General features: G+C 53.4%; 1 protein-coding gene across 5 annotated transcripts; it reads left to right on the top strand.

Annotated features, from left to right (window-relative positions):
- The first annotated feature begins 680 nt into the window (after positions 1-680).
- Positions 681-18,496, top strand: ZDHHC1 (zinc finger DHHC-type containing 1). Of its 5 annotated transcripts, XM_045987909.1 has the most exons (14): positions 681-946; positions 4,424-4,543; positions 6,760-6,806; positions 8,146-8,388; positions 11,380-11,555; positions 13,132-13,233; positions 13,591-13,715; positions 13,814-13,972; positions 14,260-14,372; positions 15,769-15,845; positions 17,255-17,362; positions 17,607-17,700; positions 17,840-17,918; positions 18,022-18,496. In XM_045987909.1, exons 3-14 carry the CDS (start codon positions 6,798-6,800, stop codon positions 18,303-18,305), a joined length of 1,569 nt encoding a protein of 522 aa, XP_045843865.1. In that variant the 5' UTR covers positions 681-946; positions 4,424-4,543; positions 6,760-6,797; the 3' UTR covers positions 18,306-18,496. The 5 variants fall into 5 exon arrangements, with proteins under 5 accessions (XP_045843865.1, XP_045843867.1, XP_045843868.1 ...); XM_045987911.1 differs by lacking the exon at positions 15,769-15,845 and having other exon boundaries at positions 17,202-17,362; XM_045987912.1 differs by lacking the exon at positions 15,769-15,845 and having other exon boundaries at positions 17,280-17,362.
- Positions 18,497-18,766: the final 270 nt, after the last annotated feature.

An 18,766-nucleotide genomic window follows, 5' to 3' on the forward strand; every position in this document is an offset into this window, starting at 1 on the left:
GCCCGACCCTGGAAGTCCTGTGATTGGGACAATGGCTGTGGCCTCAGTACTAGAGAGGGCTCGTGACTTCTCAGACTGCTGCTGCAGGAGATCCTGAGTCCTTGGAATAACCTGGCTAAGAGGAGCCCAGTGGAGACCAAGACGGCATTTCCTACCAGCCTGGAGGATGGGGTCTCTCAGTAGGATATATACTTGATTAAAAGAAATACAAAAAGGAGTTATTTTGTGCTATATATTTTGCTCTTACACTTCACACTTCATATTATGGGGAAACCTGCATATTGGCTGTACCTGTCTTTCCCTTACCCTGTAATATCCCTGAAGGGCAGGGATCTCATGAGTGCTCCCCATGGAATGTCCAGTGCTCAGCACATACTCATAAAGTGTGCAGGCTGGCTGGGCGGGGGGTCTCCCTGAGAGTGGTCGTCTAACTGAAGGGGGTTATTTTTGGGACAAGTTAGGATTTCGAGAAGATATCTGTGGAATGGGGGGGGGCGGGGGCGGGGATGGGTTTTTGAGGAGAAAAGTTGAAAGGGAATGGGAAAAGGGGTCAGCTGGGGTTCTAGGGGTCCCCGATGGGCTCCTCCCCAAGCCCGATGCCCGTGCGAAGCGACGCAGCGCGGTTTGGCCGCTGTGGGGCGCCGTAGCCTGCGCGGTTGCCAGGGGAACGGGCCCAGCGCCTGAAGAGTTCCAGCCCGCCGCGGCCTGGCCGGGCCGCACCGCCAGCCCGCTCCAGCAGTATCCCAGGGACTTGCTGGCCCAGCCACCGTCGCGCGGCCCAGGATGGGGCTCTGCTCCGGGCTGCGCCGCCATCTGGTCCCGGGGATCATATCCGCTGCGAGGGTCTGAAGTGCTGCCGCCCTGGAGGGTGGACGTCCAGGCGCGGGGGCTGAACCACTGGGTGACCTTGGCAGGGCCGATCGGGCTCGGTCGCCGCGACGCGCAGGTGAGGAGCCCCCAACGCCGCCCTCACCTGGAAGCCTGGCCTGAGCCACAGGGTTGTGGCTGCCCCCCACCCCGCCGTGCTCTGCGCTCACCTCGGCCTGGAGCCCGTGGCTTGGACTCCAGGGACCGGGCAGAGCGCGGGGCTTTCTTCCAACATTCATCAGGTTCACGTATCTGCGTTGAGCGCCTACTGTGTGCCAGACGCCGGGCCACGGAGTACTCCAAGAAACGGCTATGTCCAGACCCCACAGAGTATTTGAGGGGTGTGTGTGCGTGCTGGCGCCAGATTGAAGACAAAAGTGATTTTAGGTCGAGATAAGTGCTCTGGTGATGTAATGGAGGGGGCGGAGGTGGTGGTCAGGCAGGGTCTGCTGTAAAACGTGACTTTGAAGCTAAGACCTGAAGGTTGAAAAGAAACAAGCATTGTAAGTAGGGTAAGGGTGTTTGTGGAAGAGGGAAGAGCAAATGCCGAGGTCCAGAGACAGCAAAGTACCATTAAGGAACAGAAAGGGGGAGGGGAGTGTTGAAGGGTGTAATGGGGGTTTCAATTTTATCCCAGCAGCAGGAGGAAACCATTGAAAAGTTTGGAGGAGTCTGAAATTTTGAAAAGCTCACCTTCCTCTGGCTGCTGTAGGCAGCGCCTTATGACCACACACCAAGTCAATTGAGGGCCATCCGAATTCTGCCAGGCTAGCTGTGTCTTCTAGAAGTTAGTCCCTCTGAGACCCAGTGTCTTCATCTGTGAAAGGGAGATGTTGTTCCGCATGTTGTTTATGAGAGACAAAGTGATGGACCAGCCCATGGAGACCAGTGATGAAGGAGGTTTCTGAGATCTCTGAGTTGTGAGGGTTTATAAGTGAATTCTGTCAAAGCAGTTAAAGCAGTGCCCCCACATGGAAAAAGTACCCTCTAAATGCTAGTATGATCACGGAAACGATAGGGGAGTCATGATGGAGGCTTGGATTACGGTGATGGCAGCAGAGATGGTAAGAAATGCTGTAATTTTTCTTACTGAAGGAGAGATGGATTTAGAGATAGGTGAAGGGTGGTCTCTGCTTTCGTGGAACTGGTGGTTCGCTGTGGGAGATGGGTTTGTAAACAGAAAGTCACATGAGCTGCAGTAAAAGGCAACATTGGTGCTTAATTAGCCAGGTTTTTTTTTTTTTTTTCCTTTTGTTTTTCTTACTTTGTTTTGACACAACTTTGTTCTTAACGACTGTTTCTTGGTGGGTGTTCCTTAGGGCTTGCTCCTACAATCATGTGAGTTGATTTCCTGGTTAAAATCAACAACCCTTGGCTCCTCAGTGGCCTTGTTTTCACTCCATGTTACTCCACCCTCTTGTCCCCTTTCCCTGGCTGCACTTGAACCCCAAACAGTTTGCAGTGGTTGCTTCAGGAGCAGCATGGTACAGACAATGTTTTCAGACCATGTCAACTCAGGAATGGTTGAGGTTTCAGGCTTTTCTTGCTCTAGCATCAAACTTCTGCATGTTGTTTGTGTGAGGAGCCCAGCTAGATCCAAGATCAGTGATCGGCGAGGACTATGAGAACAGCTTGAAGTTCCAGTTTATTTTCTGGGCCTTGTGATGATGTGCATCTTTTAGTCAAACTGGTGCCACTTCCCAGAATTTTAAGGCCAGAGACTTCTCTGGCACCTGTGAGGAATATTTGTAAACAAAGTATTTGCCCCAAAACTTCTTTTATAAGTGACTTTTCACATCGTAAAACAGTGTGAACCATGCCACATTTTTCTCCAGCTCCTGCTTAGGTTGAAATTGGGCATCTGTTAAATCTTAATGAAAATTATTTTAAAAGCAGATCCAGGGGAAAAAAGATGAAAATATGGTAAGAAGTATCCATGGAAAATCATTCCGGTGGCAACCATAAATCCTCTAGCTTTTCTTAGCAAAAAGCAAAGATGGCTGTGAGCATAACCATCCCGTGGCATATACCTTCCCTTTGGGTTCTGGAGTCATGGGAAGCTAAGCTGGCCTTTGGCTGAGGACTGGACCAAGGTCCTGCCCAGCAGCTCCTCTGTTGTGCTGCCTGGTGATCCGGTTCCAGCTTTGACAAGACCCTTCCTCACAGCTTTGCAGATGAACCATTCAGAATTGCTTTGGAGAGTGAGAAAGCATTGAACTAAAACCAGGCACTCTTGTTGCATGGTCGTTAGGTGGGATTTCCTTGCTTATCGGGCGTGGCACAGGGCTCTGGAGCCCACATTTGGTCCGCATGGCAGCACAATGGGGCCTGGAGGGTAAGAGGGGACACTCCTCAATTATTTGACATAATTTTTTTTCAAAAGCATTTAATGCACGTGCTAGAAAAAAAATTCAAACAGTGCATGAAGCAAATCTCTCTCACCCCAGCCACTAACTCTTCTGCCCAGAGGCTGGCTGCCCCGTGTTTGTCTTGCATTTCTTTCCAGAGAGAATCTGTGCAAATAGAAACTTAAACATCTCTCCATCCTACTTTGTTTTTACTCACTTGGTAGCACGCTCTACAACTAGCTGTCCCACATCTTGCTTTTCCCCTTCACTGTGTATCGAAGGTCTTTTCATTCCTCCCTGTTCTGATGTTGTACAGCATTTCACTGTGTGGATGTCCCACAGTTTACATTGTTTTTTTTGTCCTTTATTATTACAAACAAGACTGCAGTAACTCTTTGTGTACTTTGTGACCATATGTATAAGATAAATATCTAGAAATGGAATGACTGGGCCCAAGGGTATGTGTTCTTAAGTTTGGTAGACATTGCCAAATTGCCTTCCAGCTAACTTTTTTTTTTTTCTTTGTAAGTGAGCCCAACACGGGGCTTGAATTCACAAACCTGAGATCAAGAGTTGCATGCTCTATTGAAGCCAGGTGCCCTCTCCCCTCCACCCCCCAGCTAACTTTTTTTAAAAGCTGAATAAAGGAGACACCCAAAGAGGTGGGTCTGAAATTTGCCTCTGGGTTGCTCAATCTGTGAGAGGTAGGGCAGGAACCAGAACCTGGCTCTGCCTCCAGGCCTAGTCCTCTCACCTAGCTCCACCCTGCCTTTCTCTGTTGGTGGCTCAGGCTCCCAGGCCCTCAGTACCCCTCAACAGCCCAGTTCCTTCTCCTCTGACCCCATCACTCTACCCTCCCAGTTCAGTGTCCTCCTCCTACAGATCCTCTTGAGTAATTAAGTTGATTCTTCTCTGAAATTCTAAGGCATCTTGCAGGAATGCGGGGTTGCCCACTGCCTCTCCAGGGCTGGGACTTTTCATCTAAGTCTGGTTGTTTTGAGGGTGCCATTCACGAATCTCAGAACAGCATTTCCAGATTTTTTTTTCTTTTTTTTTGGGTGAGAGCAGAGGTGGGCAAGAGGGAGGTGGATCAGTCATATAACTATTCTGCAGTTCATAGTGAGAACTTGAAATGTTAAGAGTTCTCTCATTTAAATCAGGCATATAAATTAAGGTCACCTAACTTTCTTTTGAAAATGCTATTTTAGGGTTTTAGCAAGTGAGTGTTAACAAGAAGAGACTGTTGTCATCCGGGACAATGACCTTTACCTTACTGGGAGAACTGGGAGGGGCCTGTACAGCCCCCTCTAAGCCACCTAAGAAGCCAGGTGGGTTCTTGGCTTACCCAGGCGGTGGGGACCTTTGCCCATGACACTCCATGGGGCCTCTTTGCTCTTGTCGTTCCTCTATCTCCACCAGTTTAACTTCTGTGACTACAGAAGGTACATGAAAAATCTTTTACTAAGGCTCATATATACCTCTCAGCCCACCAGAGATGCAGCTGGGGGCATTGGGTAGTCTAAGGGACCTTGTGGCTTGACCTCCATCTCCTGACCAATTCCTCCCAAAGCACAAGGCTGCTTCCTTCCGTGGCCCACCCTATTGTGGTGTCACCTTTCCCCTCTTGCTCATGCCCTCTTCCCCACTAGGACTAGAAATTTTGTAAAACACCCACCACCTTTATGTGATTCCCCTGCTTTAAAGTTCCTTTGACTCCTGGTGGCTCTTTGCCACCAGCTTCCTTGTCTGGCCTCCTAGGCCCCATGGAATCTGACCCTGCAGCTTCTCAGGACTCAGCTCTCTCTCTGGCTCCATCCCTTACACACCCCGCCCTTCCCCCATCCACTCTGTGTTCTGTTACACTGAATGGCTGGCCCTTGCAGGACCCATTCACCAACTGCCCTGTCTGGGCCCCCAGAAAGCAGGAGCCTGGTCTCATCTGTGTTTACATCTTCAGCGCACTCAGGGGCTGGACCCCAAAGTGCTGACTGGGCCAGTGTGTGTGTGCAGAGGCTGGCCAAGTTGTCCGGGAGCAGAGCCATGCATCATTCAGTCTGGTCTCCTAGAGAAGTGCTGAGAGGAAAGGGACAGAGAAGTTCCTGGGTCTGGTGACAGTACTCGGTCCCATCCCTGCTTGAGGCCCCATCTTGGATTCTCTCCTACCTCTCAGCCCTTTTAACCAAAGTCCTTCGGGCCCAAAGAATTTGTAGCCACCAGCCTCACAAGGGAAAATGTCATCAGTCAAGAGCAGGCTGGCCCAGGTTTTTGGGGCAGGTGGCGTGCCAGCTTGGGTGTCTGCCCTGGAGTGCTGCCACTAGAGCAAGGGCTTTAGGCCCAGTAGCCCCATCCCCGTGCCCACAGTCTCATATGAGCAGCACCCTCCCTGGGCCAAGGGTCCCTTGGTTTGGAGTCAGAGCCACCCTCAAGGCCTCAGATGGTGACTCCTCCACTTCAGGTAATCAGGGAGGCAGCAGCCCTGGGGGAAGCCTATGGCCACTGCCAGCCCACTCTGGGCAGTGGGGACATGTCAGCCATGTGTCTCTGCTTTTTTCTTTAGAAACTTCCTCAAGGAGTAGGGCTGCAGAGATTTGAGGAGGGCTCCCAATTTATGGGTTCTCTTTGAAGTAGTTACCCTGGTGATGATGTCACTGGAGAACTGAGGTGCAAGCCACAAGGATTTGCCCCTGAGCAGTCGCCCAGCTCGGCTGTTCACCAAGCGTCACCTGATGACCTTTGACTGTTTCCAGAAGTCAAAGACAGGTTTGTTACCTCTGAGGACATTGAAAATGAAGTGGTACCAGTTTTTTTTTTTTTTTTTTTTTTTTAATCACCTTTGTCCCTTTGATCAAAGGTGAGATGGTTAGAATGACCATGCAGTGGCCTAGAACTCATGGTAACATGTTCCTTGGGACCACTGGTTTAAGAAAGTAGCTTCAGCCAACCCTGTCACTTTGAAAATTAACCTCACAGAGTGTCAGATGCAGCTGCTTCCCTTTGGAGAAATGGGGACAAGCCAGAGGGCTATTTTAAGGGTAATTACAATATCTGTCATTTAGGGAGCATTTATGTGTTAGTGCCTTTCTTACAGGGTCACTGATCTACACACAGCCCTGGGTAGCCATCTCTACCCCCCGTTTTCCAGATGAAGAAACTCAAGCCACTCAGCCAGGACTTGAACCTAAATCTGTTTCCTCCAAAGCTGGGGCTCTTTATTCACCTTTCTTTTCACTGTTTCTTATTGAAGACAAAGCAGATGACCCAGGGATTCCACTTGAGTCCCTGAGAGAAAACTAAGGCCACTCCATTTAGCTCAGAGATGAACAGGCCAGACTTGACTTGCAGGAGGCTCTAAGCCTTGGGCGCGATGAAGGGCAGTGGCTAAGTGCAAATGTCCAGCATTCAGGGTAAGAGCCAGTGGTGGGGGTGCTGGGGCAGGGGGGGTGTCTGTATGGTGGCTGTGCAGACTGAGGGCAGAGTGGGCCATGGTTTCGCGTGGGCTAGGATTCCACATCATTTACTGCACCCACATCTCCCTTTATTTCAGATGTTTTCAAGTCAGCAAACATTTATTGAGCACCTACTATGTACAAGGTATGTTGTGGATGCTTGAGGGAGGGCGTGTGGGGAATAGGGGTGAATGAATCACAGTATTGTTGCTACCCTTAGGAGAAACTGGCAGAACAGGGGGATGTTCGGAGTGGCAGAGTGACTTGCTCAATAAAGACTAAGCATGAGAGCCCCCTGATTCTGCTTGGGGCATCAGTAAAGCTTCCTGGATGCTTAGACTGGGCTCTGAAGGTCAAGTCACATTTTGTTGGGCTGAGAAGTGAGGAAGATGTTCTTGGCAGATGTGCTGAGGGGTGTTTGCTGTACTTTCTGGCATAGTCGGACTTCCTGACCTACAGGCATGCCTTCCTGAAAGTAGAGCCCAGCCGCCTGGGTTTTGTCCCCTGCTCCTGGCCTTCCCACCACGAGTTCTCTCAGTCGTGGCACTGCCTGCCCAGGCTCTAGCCCCGCTTCAGTTCCAGAAGGTAGTGGGGGTGTGTCTTCCTTCTGGAATGACTGCACACCCTGTCTGCCTTGCCTGTAATTTTGGCCACGAGGCCACGTCTTAGATGGAAGGATGGTGGCTTGGAGGCTGGGGGAGTGCTGCCACCTGGTGGTCGGCCTCTGAAGGAAGCTCTGCCTTCCGTGAGCTCTCAAGTGAGTCAAAGAGCATCAGCTCACCGTCCTGTTCCCAGGCCCTAATTTACCTGGAGAAACATGGTCGTCTGCTGGGAGTGAAGCAAGGAGGGATCCTCCCTTCTCGGTTGCATGCTGGCTCCTCCTCAGCTAAGAAGTCTCAGGCAACCCTTCTGAGGCAGAGGAGAGATCGTGTAAGGTCTCCCACTGGCTCCTGTCCTAAAGGGAGTATGTGCTGGCCCCGGGACAGAGGCCAGACCCCCTTCTGAGCACCCCTACTCCCTGTTTGCCCTCGCAAAGAGTAAGGGGGCCCTCTCTGACACTTGCATTGGGCCTCAGGACGGAGGTGACTAACAGAATCAGCATGTGTTCTCACTGGTCTGGCCTCAGCCTGATACTGTTAACAGATGACAACATGTCTTACTGGGTTTAACTTTGATGGCTGTGGAGACGGAGCGCTTCGAGTAACAGGCGGCCCACTGTGTCCTGAATAAACCCTGGACCCTCCTACCTTGTCTTGGCAGGGGCCAGGGTCAGAGCTTGCTCTGGGGCTTTGAGAAGAGCGCTACACTACCACCCTCCCCCACCAACTGTCGTCCTCATCCTACGGCGCTAGTTCCCCCTGGCTGGGAGATGGCTTCACGTCCCAGCCTGCTCCCCCCTGCTGAAACCTGGCTGTAGGCATGGGGTTCTGGGCTCCATCCCGGGCCTCAGGCTAATGCTCTCTCTACTTTTTTTTCCTCTGGAGATGAACATCTGCAACAAGCCCTCCAACAAGACAGCTCCGGAGAAGAGTGTGTGGACGGCGTCCGCACAGGCCAGCAGACCCTCGCCGGAGCTGCAGGGCCAGCGGTCCCGTCGGAATGGGTGGAGCTGGCCCCCTCACCCGCTCCAGATTGTGGCTTGGCTGCTCTACCTCTTCTTCGCTGTCATTGGCTTTGGGGTCCTTGTTCCCCTCTTGCCTCACCACTGGGTGCCCGCTGGCTATGCTGTATCCTTGGGAAAGTGTGGGTAGTACCTGGAAGTACGGGGGCAGCGGACAGGGCATGGCAGGGGCCAGAGGCTGTGCTCTGGAGCCTCCGAGAGTGCAGGCAGGCCCCTTCACTGCCCGGGAGGACCAGCTGCCTGCCAGCCTGGCTTCCAACCCCTATTTGACCTCTCTGCCTGATGGGGTGAGCAGATGGACCTAATGTACCTTGGAGCATTTAAAGCCCACACAGCTGGGAACCTCATCAACTGAGGTACCACAAGAGTGATCACAAAAGAAAGCCTTAAAGCTAATTATGTCCAGAGCTTGACAGGGGATAAATTAGGGAGTAATTATTCCATTTACAAAAGACTTTTTCACTTTTCAAAAAGAGTCATGGTAGAATTCTTTTACATACTAAGTTTCCTGGTATATTTAAAATGTGGTTTTATGTAGGGTCAAATAATTATGCTGTACCCGGGGCGGTTTAGGAGCTCCTTGGTTCTGTAAATCAGATTCTTAGGGTGAGGTTGAGTTGACAAGAGGAGGGATAAAGATGCCCTGGAGGTTCCTGGGAACAGTAACAAATACAGACTTGCCTGAGTCTAGCGGTATGACAGCCCCAGTTGTGGCCACAACTCACAACTGGAAGCAGGGGACATGGCTACAAGGCTGGGAGATCGGGGTGCAGCAAGTGGCCATGTGCCCCTCATCGTCCTCATCCTAGGGTGCTAGATCCCCCGGCTGGGAGATGGCCCCTGAAGGCCCCAGAAGGGGGTCTGGCCCCTGGGTCCCCAGGAGAGTGTGCCCTGGTGTGTGTGTGCTTCACACAAATGATTTCTTGGGCTTCTTGGGAGAGCAAGGCTAGAATGAGCTAAAGGAGGTTCACAGGGATGAACTTGAAAACTTTGAGCATAGAGTCAGCAGCTCCTTCCGCGGCTGTACCAGGCTGAGCAGCTTCTGCCAGCTCACCCGTTCTTAGCCTCATCCTCTGTCTGACAGGAAGAGTCCTGCCAGCGTCCCAGAGGACAAGGAACGTGCAGGAGTGTGTGTGTGTGAGTGCTGGAATGTGTGAGCTAGAAGTGTAAGTGTGCTTTGTTAGGAAACTGCAGAGCCTTCGGCTGATGAGTGACAAGGACAGGTGTGTGGAGAAGGACTCTAGAGAAGGTTGTTGTCCTCAGGGGCTTCCTGGTTCACTAGGGCCCAGGGCCTAGTCATCAACTCTGTGAAAACTGGCCTTTCCCTGAGGTGACTAACAGGCTTTAGTCAGTGCTCTTAAGTAGAACGCTTCATGAAACATTCCTCCCGTGATCTGCAATGGGCACACCCAGCACCTAGGATTACCTGGGTTTTGGCCACCATGGTGCCTGGGAAGCCAGGTTAATAACCACAAGGTGGGAGTAAGTACAGTTGCTCCCAGTACCCAGCCAAGCCCCGCATTTTGTTACCTACCAGGTGCCTGCCTCTTGTCTGTTCCTCTCCAGGTCTCAGCTGAGGTGATATGACCTCAGGGCAGCCTTCTGGATCCCATCAGACTAAATGAGGCCACAGTTACTTAGTCCCATGAACTTCCTTTGTTGTAATCAACCTATTAGTGGTTAACATATTATGTCCCACCTGACTGTAGGCTCCTTGGGGTGAGGGACTAAGTCTGTCTTGCTCTTCCTATTGCCCTTCTGGCCCGGTGTAGAGAAAGACCTCAGTGAACAATTGAATGAATGAACCAAGGGGTGGGGAGGGGAAGGAGTGTTGGAGCAGGCAGGAAGCTAAATGTTTGCTAAATATTCAGTGTGTGAAGAGAGGCTGGAATGGTGAGGAGTAGAGGTTAGTGATATGAATAGTAAACTTTAGCTTGAGAGCCATTGAGAGCCACTGTAGAAATTGAAGCAGCCAAGGTTTTAGGTTGAAGCTATTCAAAGCTCACCGGAACCAAGTGAAGGGCAGGCTCAAGGGCACGCAGACAGGAGGACCAGTCAGGAGACTATGGACTAACCCAGGGAAGGGGTGAAGGCCTGACCTACAGCAAGGGCCGTAGGGACAGAGGGATTGTGATAGGCTGTGGGACTCGCATTCAGTTGTGGTACAGCACCTTAGGGCAGAGCCTTGCTCATGCAGACATGTAGGGAAGTTCAGCCACTGGGAGGAGGAGGAAGAATGAAAAAGGAGGTTGGGCTGCGGATGGATGGAGGATAAATGGTGGAAGGATGGTGTCTGCCTGGTTAGCAAGAGAATGGATGGATGGTTGGATAGACGGATGGATAGCTGGATGTATGAAGATGGTAAATGACTGCCTGGGTAAAGTCTCTTGGCGAATTTTTACTGATTTAGCCTTTGAAGCAAGTTGTCCCCAGTATTTGGTCTAGTCATTGAGCAGATAGGTCCTAGAAGATCTGTGTTTTAGCTCCAGAATTAGCTATGCTGCCCCTGGCCAGTCCCTGAATATGTCAGGTCACCTTAGCACCCGCAGCCCCAGGTCTCCAAGTAGCTGGTCTCCAGTAGGGGAGGTGCTGGGTATACGAGACACTGTGTACAAGTGATTCTCCATCTGGCCCAGTTGCTGAGAAAGGATGGCTGCTTCCCTCTCAGAGTTGACTTCCTAGGAAGGCAAGAGAAACAAAATTAGAATTTATATTTTGGATTCTTCGGCCTTAGAGGATAATTTCCTTCAGTCTCACTTCATCATTTAGAATCTGAAACTAGATCATTTGGATTTTGAGGTCAGATCAGCCAGCCCCTGTGCCTGTCCTGGAGGAGTGAGGCCAGAGCCCTGTGGTTGGGCCCCTCGGCAGCAGGAGACAGTGGCTTGTGAGCTTTGGTATGGCTCCTCTCTTCCATCTAGGGCATGGGTATGCTGAAGAGGTCTGACAAGAAAGCTCTTGTGGGGCTGGAGGTAGGAGGTGGCACAGGCAGAGAGAGTCACATGGAGGTAGCCAGCTGTTGTCTGGCTCCAGAAAGTTGGGGAGGGGGCTTCCAGTCAACAGAGTGCGGAGTTGATTCTTTAACCTGCTGGGCCAGTGCATGGGCGCCATCTTTGCTGGCCACCTCGTGGTTCACCTGACTGCTGTCTCCATCGATCCAGCAGATGCCAATGTGCGGGACAAGAGCTATGCAGGGCCACTGCCCGTCTTCAACCGCAGCCAACACGCACATGTCATTGAAGACCTGCACTGCAACTTGTGCGACGTAGATGTGTGAGTGAGTGTGGGCTGAGGGTGTGTGGGTGGTGAGTGTGCCCCGGGAAACTGCCAGTGGGCACTCAAGGCAGAGAGGGGCAGGCCCAGGGCTTTAGAGTTATCCTGATGCCTCAGAACCCTTGTGTTTTACCTGGTCAAGAGTCTTGATAGAGTGACAGAGAACTGGGTGGAGAAAGAGATTGGAAACAGAAGATGAGGAATGGCATTTCCAGTAGTTAAAGTAGGAAACATTTGACACTGCCACAGACTTTCCTAATGACTAACTCTGCCAGTAACCCCCTCACCGCCCAATTCTCACAAGGATTTCCAGAGAGGGGCAGGAGGGGAATTAATGCTTGAGTACTTATCATGTGCTAAGTGCTTATGAACGACCCTGCAGGGTGCGCAGCATCTTCGTCAGCTCACAGAAGAGGAAGAGCCCAATGCTGCAAAAAGCTGAGAGGCCTGCCTGAGGTCATATTGCTGTTGGATAGCAGAATCAGATTCACAACCCAGCCTGCTTGGCTCCCAAGCCTGTACTGTTATCCTCAGTTATGCATGAGGAATCTGAGACCCAGAGATGCCAAGTAACTTCTTCCAGATCTCACTGCTAGTGGGAAGGGCAATCAGAACATGCAGAGCCCATACCCCCTTGGCTGTCCCGGACTGCCTCCCTAGGCCCCTCCCTACCCTCCTGGAACTTCCAGCCTCAGGCAGGGGTTTGGGGATAGGGGTATGGTCCAAGGCTAGCTCCGTATTTCTGATCTTGAGATCTAGCAGCCTGTTGAAGGGGGTGTGTCCACAGGACAGAGTAAGAGCCAATGGCATTAAGGCACCAGAGAGTTTGGTGTCAGATCATCCTTTCCTTCACTAGGCACCAGTCAGTGCATTGTTCTTTAGTGGATGCTATGGCAATGGCTGCCCACTCCGTATTGTTCTGAGGGAAAGGGTTGCAGCTCACTCCACACCCCTTTGGGCTTGCATCCCTAATGTGGCCTCACCTCATCTGACCCCGTGCGGAGAAATGCTCACCTAGATGTCAGCTTGCTCCTCTTCTTTTGGCTCTCTTTGGGTAGCCCTGACAGACTGAGGTTTTCTGGAAGAATGCCAGTAAAATTCCCATAGACTGGCAGGGAAACAGGGACTCAAAAAATGGAGAATTTAGAAAAACCAGTGCATGCCCTGGACCCAGCAGCCTTGCCTGGTCCCAGACCTGCACCATCTCCTGGCGGGGCTCAGGGGTCCTTGCTTGGAAAGGAACCCCCATTTCCATTTCCTACCACCGTCATGTAGGTGTGCAGTCCCAGAGTGGGAAAGTTAATGCCTCCCAACCACTCCTTTCTGCCTTGGAGTCCCCGGGCCTTTCAGAAGAGGGGCCTCCTGTGGGTGCTCTGCTTCTTAGTGCCGCCAGAGGGCGTGCACGCTACCCGTCGCCACGCTCCGTGGTGGCGCGGAGGGCCCGGTGGATAACCTGCTCCAGGTTGGTGTATGGGTCCCTTGCCCTTCTGCCGCCCGCTCCGCTGCCCAGCGGTCTGCGGGAAAGTGCGGAAAAAGCTAGCCAACCGCGTTGTGCCCCTTCCACCCCTTCCCGCAGGAGCGCTCGCTCCAAGCACTGCAGTGCCTGCAACAAGTGTGTATGCGGTTTTGACCACCACTGCAAGTGGCTCAACAACTGCGTGGGCGAGAGGAACTACCGGTGAGAGCGAGACACAGGCTGCACTTTTGCCTGGGGATGCATGGGTCTGAGTGTGAGCCAGGGACCCTGAGTCTGCATATGCCGCGGGGCAAGGGTGGTGTGCATTAGCGTGGACTGGTCTGAGGGTGATGCTCCTGATGGCTGCCTCCTGGGACTGCTGAGGGTGGGTTTGGGGTCTTCTTCCTGCTGGGGCAGCCGCCCAAATTAATCTTTGCCCTAAGCCATTGACTGCATGAGGAGTTGGGGCTGTGGGGTTATAGGCCTGGGTCCCCCTCCCATCCATGGGCCCTTCTGAGTTCTGGGCCCTTACCCAGCTGGAGCACCTGGGTGCTGACAGCTGCCCACGGCTGGGCCCAGGCTCTTTCTACACAGTGTGGCATCTGCCTTACTGGGTGTCCTGCTCCTCGTGCTGGTGGCCACTTACGTCTTTGTGGAGTTCTTTGTCAACCCCATGCAGCTGCGCACCAATCACCACTTTGAAGGTCAGTTCCAGCTCGTGGCCCACTCTCACCCTCCATCCCTGGGTCTGTTCCGGTCACTGGTCATAGCCCCAGATGAGCAGTCTGCCTGTTCCTTGCAGTCCTGAAGAATCATACAGATGTGTGGTTTGTGTTCCTGCCCGCTGCCCCTGTGGAGACACAGGCTCCTGCCATCCTGGCCCTGGCAGCCCTACTCATCCTTCTGGGCCTGCTTTCCACAGCCCTGCTGGGCCACCTGTTCTGCTTCCACATTTATCTCAGTAAGTTATCCCTTCCCCTGCCCCCCCCCCACAACACACACACACACACCCCTAAACCTACACCTGCCTTGCAGGGGATAGGGGTCCCTAGGCCACAGGGAGGTACCAGCTGTCCTGTAGAACCCTGAAGCCTTCTCAGTACTGCCTTTCTGTGGTGGCTTGGTCTCACTTCATGGATTAGTGTATTTGGGGACAGTGGTTTTAGGCTGGGGCTGGGTACCCTCCCTTACCTTCAGAACTCTAGGATCCCCTTTCCACTGCATTGAGCCCTCTCCTCACCCCCTCAGTGTGGCACAAGCTCACCACCTATGAGTACATCGTGCAGCATCGCCTGCCACAGGAGGCAAAGGGGGCCCACAGGGAGCTCGAATCATGTCCCCCCAAGATGCGGCCCATTCAGGTATAGAAATGGCTCAGAGGGCTAAGGGGGTGGGTGTTGGGGCCTGGGTGTGGGAGGGGTTGTGGGCTGTGTAGCAAGCACCAGTGATGAGACAGGGCAAAGGGAAGTAGGCCTGGAACCGCAGCTGGATTAGAGAACGCTGGAGGCAATAAGAGCGAGGCCAAGCCTATACTAAGCATGTGTCTGCTTGCTCAAGAATGGACACAGCCAGAGGGAGCTCTGTGTTTCCCTGACCTCCTGTACACTCCTGCGCAGGCTCCAAGCATGTATTGGAGGTAATGGAATGTGGGAGCCTGAAAGTGAGCATCTTGGGGTTGTAGAAGGGAGAGGGATGGACTAGCAAATAGGTAACTAGGATGGAGCCATCAGTTCTCTATACTCCCCCACCCCCATGACCCTGAGTCCTTGTACCCACTACCCTATTTAATCTTTAAAAGAGCCCATGAGGCAGGTAATGTAACTGTACCCATGTTGCAGATGAATCTGTTGAGGCCAAGAAGGGTTAAATAAGCTGGGTTTGGGAAGAGTTAAGGTCTTTGCACTCTGAAGCAGGAACCCTCCAGCCCAGCTCCTGACCAGTCTATCCCCATTCCCACGCCCCATGGCTTCCTGAGGTCAGTAGCTGGAGAAGGGGGTGGTCCAGTTTTTGGAGCCCCTGGGGACTGGGAAGGCAGGGGGCCCAGGCAGGCCTTGCTGGGAAGGCTGAACTCTGGATCTCAAGTCCTCATGGCAACTAGACACAAACACAGGCTGGTGGGCGGGTTGGGAGAAGGCTTGGGACCCCGCCTCTCCTGTTGTCATTGCCAGGGGTGGGCCAGGCTCCCAGGCCTGGGAGGCCTGGGGGAGTGCTGACTTTTGGTGGCAGCCCCCCTGCCACACCACCATGTACATAAATTGGTGCCTGGCACTGAACCCATCTAAGGCAGTGCAGCCATCCTGGGAGTGGGCATCTTCTCCATACCCACTTCACAGAGGAAACAGGCTCAGAAACATAGGCAAGGGACTTTCTCAAGCTTCATAATCAGTACCCATTGAGGCAGGACTTGCCCTAGGATGCTTAGACTGGAGGGCTCTAGACCCCTGCCCTGTAGTCACTGCCTGCCTAGGCTTTGGAGTCATGTGTGGCAGGAAAAGCAACAAGGGTGCTTAATATCCTCTGCATGTGACCTGAGAGAGGCCTCCCCAGGGGGAGGAGGGATATGCTCGTCCCATTGCAGAGGACAGTGCCGAGGTGAGAGGTACCATTTTGAATGTGCACATTTTGAAGGGCTCTGTGAGAGGATCCTAGGAACAGCTGTGAATGAGGGGAAGGGGGTTTGGGTGGGGACACCCTGGTATACCCTCAAACTTCCCCAGCTGGCTAAGGCCTGCCTCTTGTCTCATCCTGGCCGCTCAGGTTTCTGGGACCATCCTCTGCTGCTGCTTCTCCCTCCCTTCCTGCCCCACCCACTTCTGGAGCCCAGGGGCACTAGGGTAGGCTTTACCCCTTTCTGCGGGGCCCTGGAGGGGTGCTGAGTCCATACTGGGGAAGAGGAAAGATGTGACCTGAATATTACCTTGAGGTCCTAGTCATTGCCTTGAGGTCCCAGTCTCACAGTTGGCCTCTGACCCCCTTTCTAGTATTCCTCTAATGAGGCTGTCACCGCCCCCCTCCGCTACACACACACACACACACACACACACACACACACTACTTTTCAAAGGGCTAGCCTGGGCATTGGTTGGGGATGAGGCTTACCCTGGGCCTCAATCTCTGTATCTGTGCAGCCAGCATGGGACCAGCTGGGCTCTGTCCCCCAGATCTGCCAGGGCCCTGAAGGCAGCCTCCCCACCCCCACCCTGAGCAGGAATGCGGGAGGGGCCCCACTCTGGAGCCGTTGCCCCCAAACATAGGCTTGTTTTAGAGACAGTGTTGCTGTTACAGTGTCATCTCTGCATTAGTCAGGACGCCTGGGTCTCCATGGAAACGACTTCAGAGCAGGCGACAGCTGTTGCCCTCCCCGACCCGGTGGGGGTGGGGCATCGTTGTCCTGGCTCTGCCCTACACCCTCCATACCCAGGTTGGCTTTTTCCTAGCTTTCGTCTCCTCATCTGCATCCTTGTGGGCGTCCTGTGTGCTGGGTGGTAGCCCAACCCACTTCTGTAACCTCCTGCCCCAGGTCCCTGTACTTTCAGGGGTTGGGTCTGCCACTCCCAGTGTGGCTGTGAGGATCAGTGATTAAAGTAGACCCAGAACTTGCCTATAAGCCTGATCCCGGATGGGGCTGTGGTGCTGTTTTTTCTCCACCTCTTAATGCCTCCTCTTTTGAGGTGGGGGAGACCTCCCATTGTCCCACCAGTCCCATCACTGCCCCCTTCCACCCCTCCCACCCTCCCAGGTAGCCAAGATTGTGGCTGGTACCTTGAGGACTTAGTTCCAGTCCATCATGCTCACAGCCTTGGGTCCACACTTTGGCATACGAACAGCTAGCCAGTCTCCCAGCCAGGGAAAACAATCAGTTCAGAGACTGGAGCCCTGGGAGAAGAGGGGAACAGGAGAGGGTTACTCTGAGAGCCTCTTCCCCATCACCCACTTTGGCCAGAGCAGATGGGTGCATTGAATCTATGAGGCTGGGGGCTTCCTGGAGGAGGAGTTCGACTAGATGAAGTAAAGAAGATGGTAGGGAGGGGTAAGGTCCAGAAATGGGTGTTTTAAGCCTTGGCCTACAAGAGGGATTTGCCCAGTATAGCTGGAAAGCTTGGAGGATAGTCATAGATCTCTGCACGCAGACTTGTCAGAGAGACCAGTGAGAAGGGGGTGTTCTGTATAGGATGGGGTATTGTATACAGGATGGGATGGGCTCAGGACCCAGAACGCCTTGGATCCACACCTGGCCCCCCAGCCTCCCTGACCCACACCTTCCCCAGGAGATGGAGTTCTACATGCGGACCTTCAGCCATGTGCGCCCAGAACCCCCTGGCCAGGCCAGGCCTGCCACAGTGAATGCCAAGTGAGTGCAACCTGGGCATGTGCCACCTGGATATCTCTCATTGGCATGGCAGGGACATCCGAGGTGGGGGAAATGGGGTAGACCAAGGCCAAAATATAGGTCTGGGTCCAGACTGGCATGCCCTTAGACAAATCAATGCCCCTTTCTGTGTGCTAGGAAGAGAGGCTTATTTGAGGACCTCCTGTGGGGCGGGATTTGAGGGAACAATGGCCATCCAGCGATCATCCTTCCTCTTCCCCCTCAGTCTTTCCCAGTTCTTTGCCACCCAAGGCCAAGTGGAAGCCCCGCCACCCTCTTCCCCAGAGACTCGGGATCTGTCCCCCCGGATCCGGCCCCAGGTAAGGGGGACTGTGCTGGCCTCCTTACCCAGGAGGAAGGGGATGGAAAAGAACCCTCTAACCTGCCCCACTCCTCTGCTTCTTTGGGGGACGTGCAAGTCTAGGGAAGGGGGACTCAGGTTCTCCCCTCTCTCTGCAGAAAAAGAGGAAGCGGCGTGCGTATAAGGTGCCAACCTCTGGGACCTTGGATCCTGAATCGCAGCTGCCTAGGTTGCCAGGTGAGTGTCTCTTCCTGACCATATCCTGAGCTCTGAGGGAAGGAAAGGTAGGGTCCCGAGAGTGTCACAGTCCCCAGTTTCACATTTTCCTCCATCCCTGCAGGGCCCCGGGCCCCAGGCCACAGCTCCAGCTCCTTGTCGGATTCCGCAGGCGTGAGCCCAGTGCACGCCACTGGGCCTGCAGGCGCCTACCACTCGGCATCAGCCGAGTCCATGGACGAGATTCCAGTGGCACAGACCCGCCTGGGCAGCGCGGCTCTGGCCGCCCCCGGGGGCAGGAGCCGAGAGCCTGGGCTGGCGCTGCAGGTGCGTGCGCCTGCGGTTTTCGTGAGCCCGAGCAGCGGCAAGCCCGGGGCGCCGGGCGGCCCGGATGCCGGCCTGGATTAGTCCCGAGGAGAGGCAGGAGGGCCAGGGAGTAGCGGCCAGCCGGGATTCTCTATGCAAACACCCCCACCCTCGCCGCACCGAGTGCACTTTAGGAGCCCCTGCGGTCGGCGGGATGGGACCCCTTCCCCCACGACTCAGCAATACCCACCCCACCGGCCATCATGCTCCAATAAAAAAAAAATTTTTTTTAATGCTTTTGTGGACTTACTGCATACTTTCTTAATGGCAAGGTCCACAGGCCATCCTGGAGCTGGACCATTGTCAGTAGGCCTAGGGGCGGGGTGGGAGGGGCTTGTACATTGAGTCATCACCCAGATTGTCATATGGAAAGGTACACATGGACTGAAGGCGCTCTGTTACAAGGCTCCTGGTTGTGGAAAGTACTCGGAAGGCTGCTTGGAGGTTGTTATTTTTCTTGAAGACAGAGTTTATACTTGAAGAGGGAAAGCAGGCTTTTGGAT

The sequence above is a fragment of the Meles meles genome, chromosome 19 (assembly GCF_922984935.1).
Source record: "Meles meles chromosome 19, mMelMel3.1 paternal haplotype, whole genome shotgun sequence".
NCBI classification, from domain to species: domain Eukaryota; kingdom Metazoa; phylum Chordata; class Mammalia; order Carnivora; family Mustelidae; genus Meles; species Meles meles.

What these genes read in the sequence shown, in the direction of transcription:
- ZDHHC1 (XM_045987909.1), top strand. An exon ending in AACTTGTGCGACGTAGATGT is followed by an intron (nt 11,556 to 13,131) that starts GTGAGTGAGTGT and finishes CCCTTCCCGCAG; the next exon opens with GAGCGCTCGCTCCAAGCACT. An exon ending in CTGCTTCCACATTTATCTCA is followed by an intron (nt 13,973 to 14,259) that starts GTAAGTTATCCC and finishes TCACCCCCTCAG; the next exon opens with TGTGGCACAAGCTCACCACC.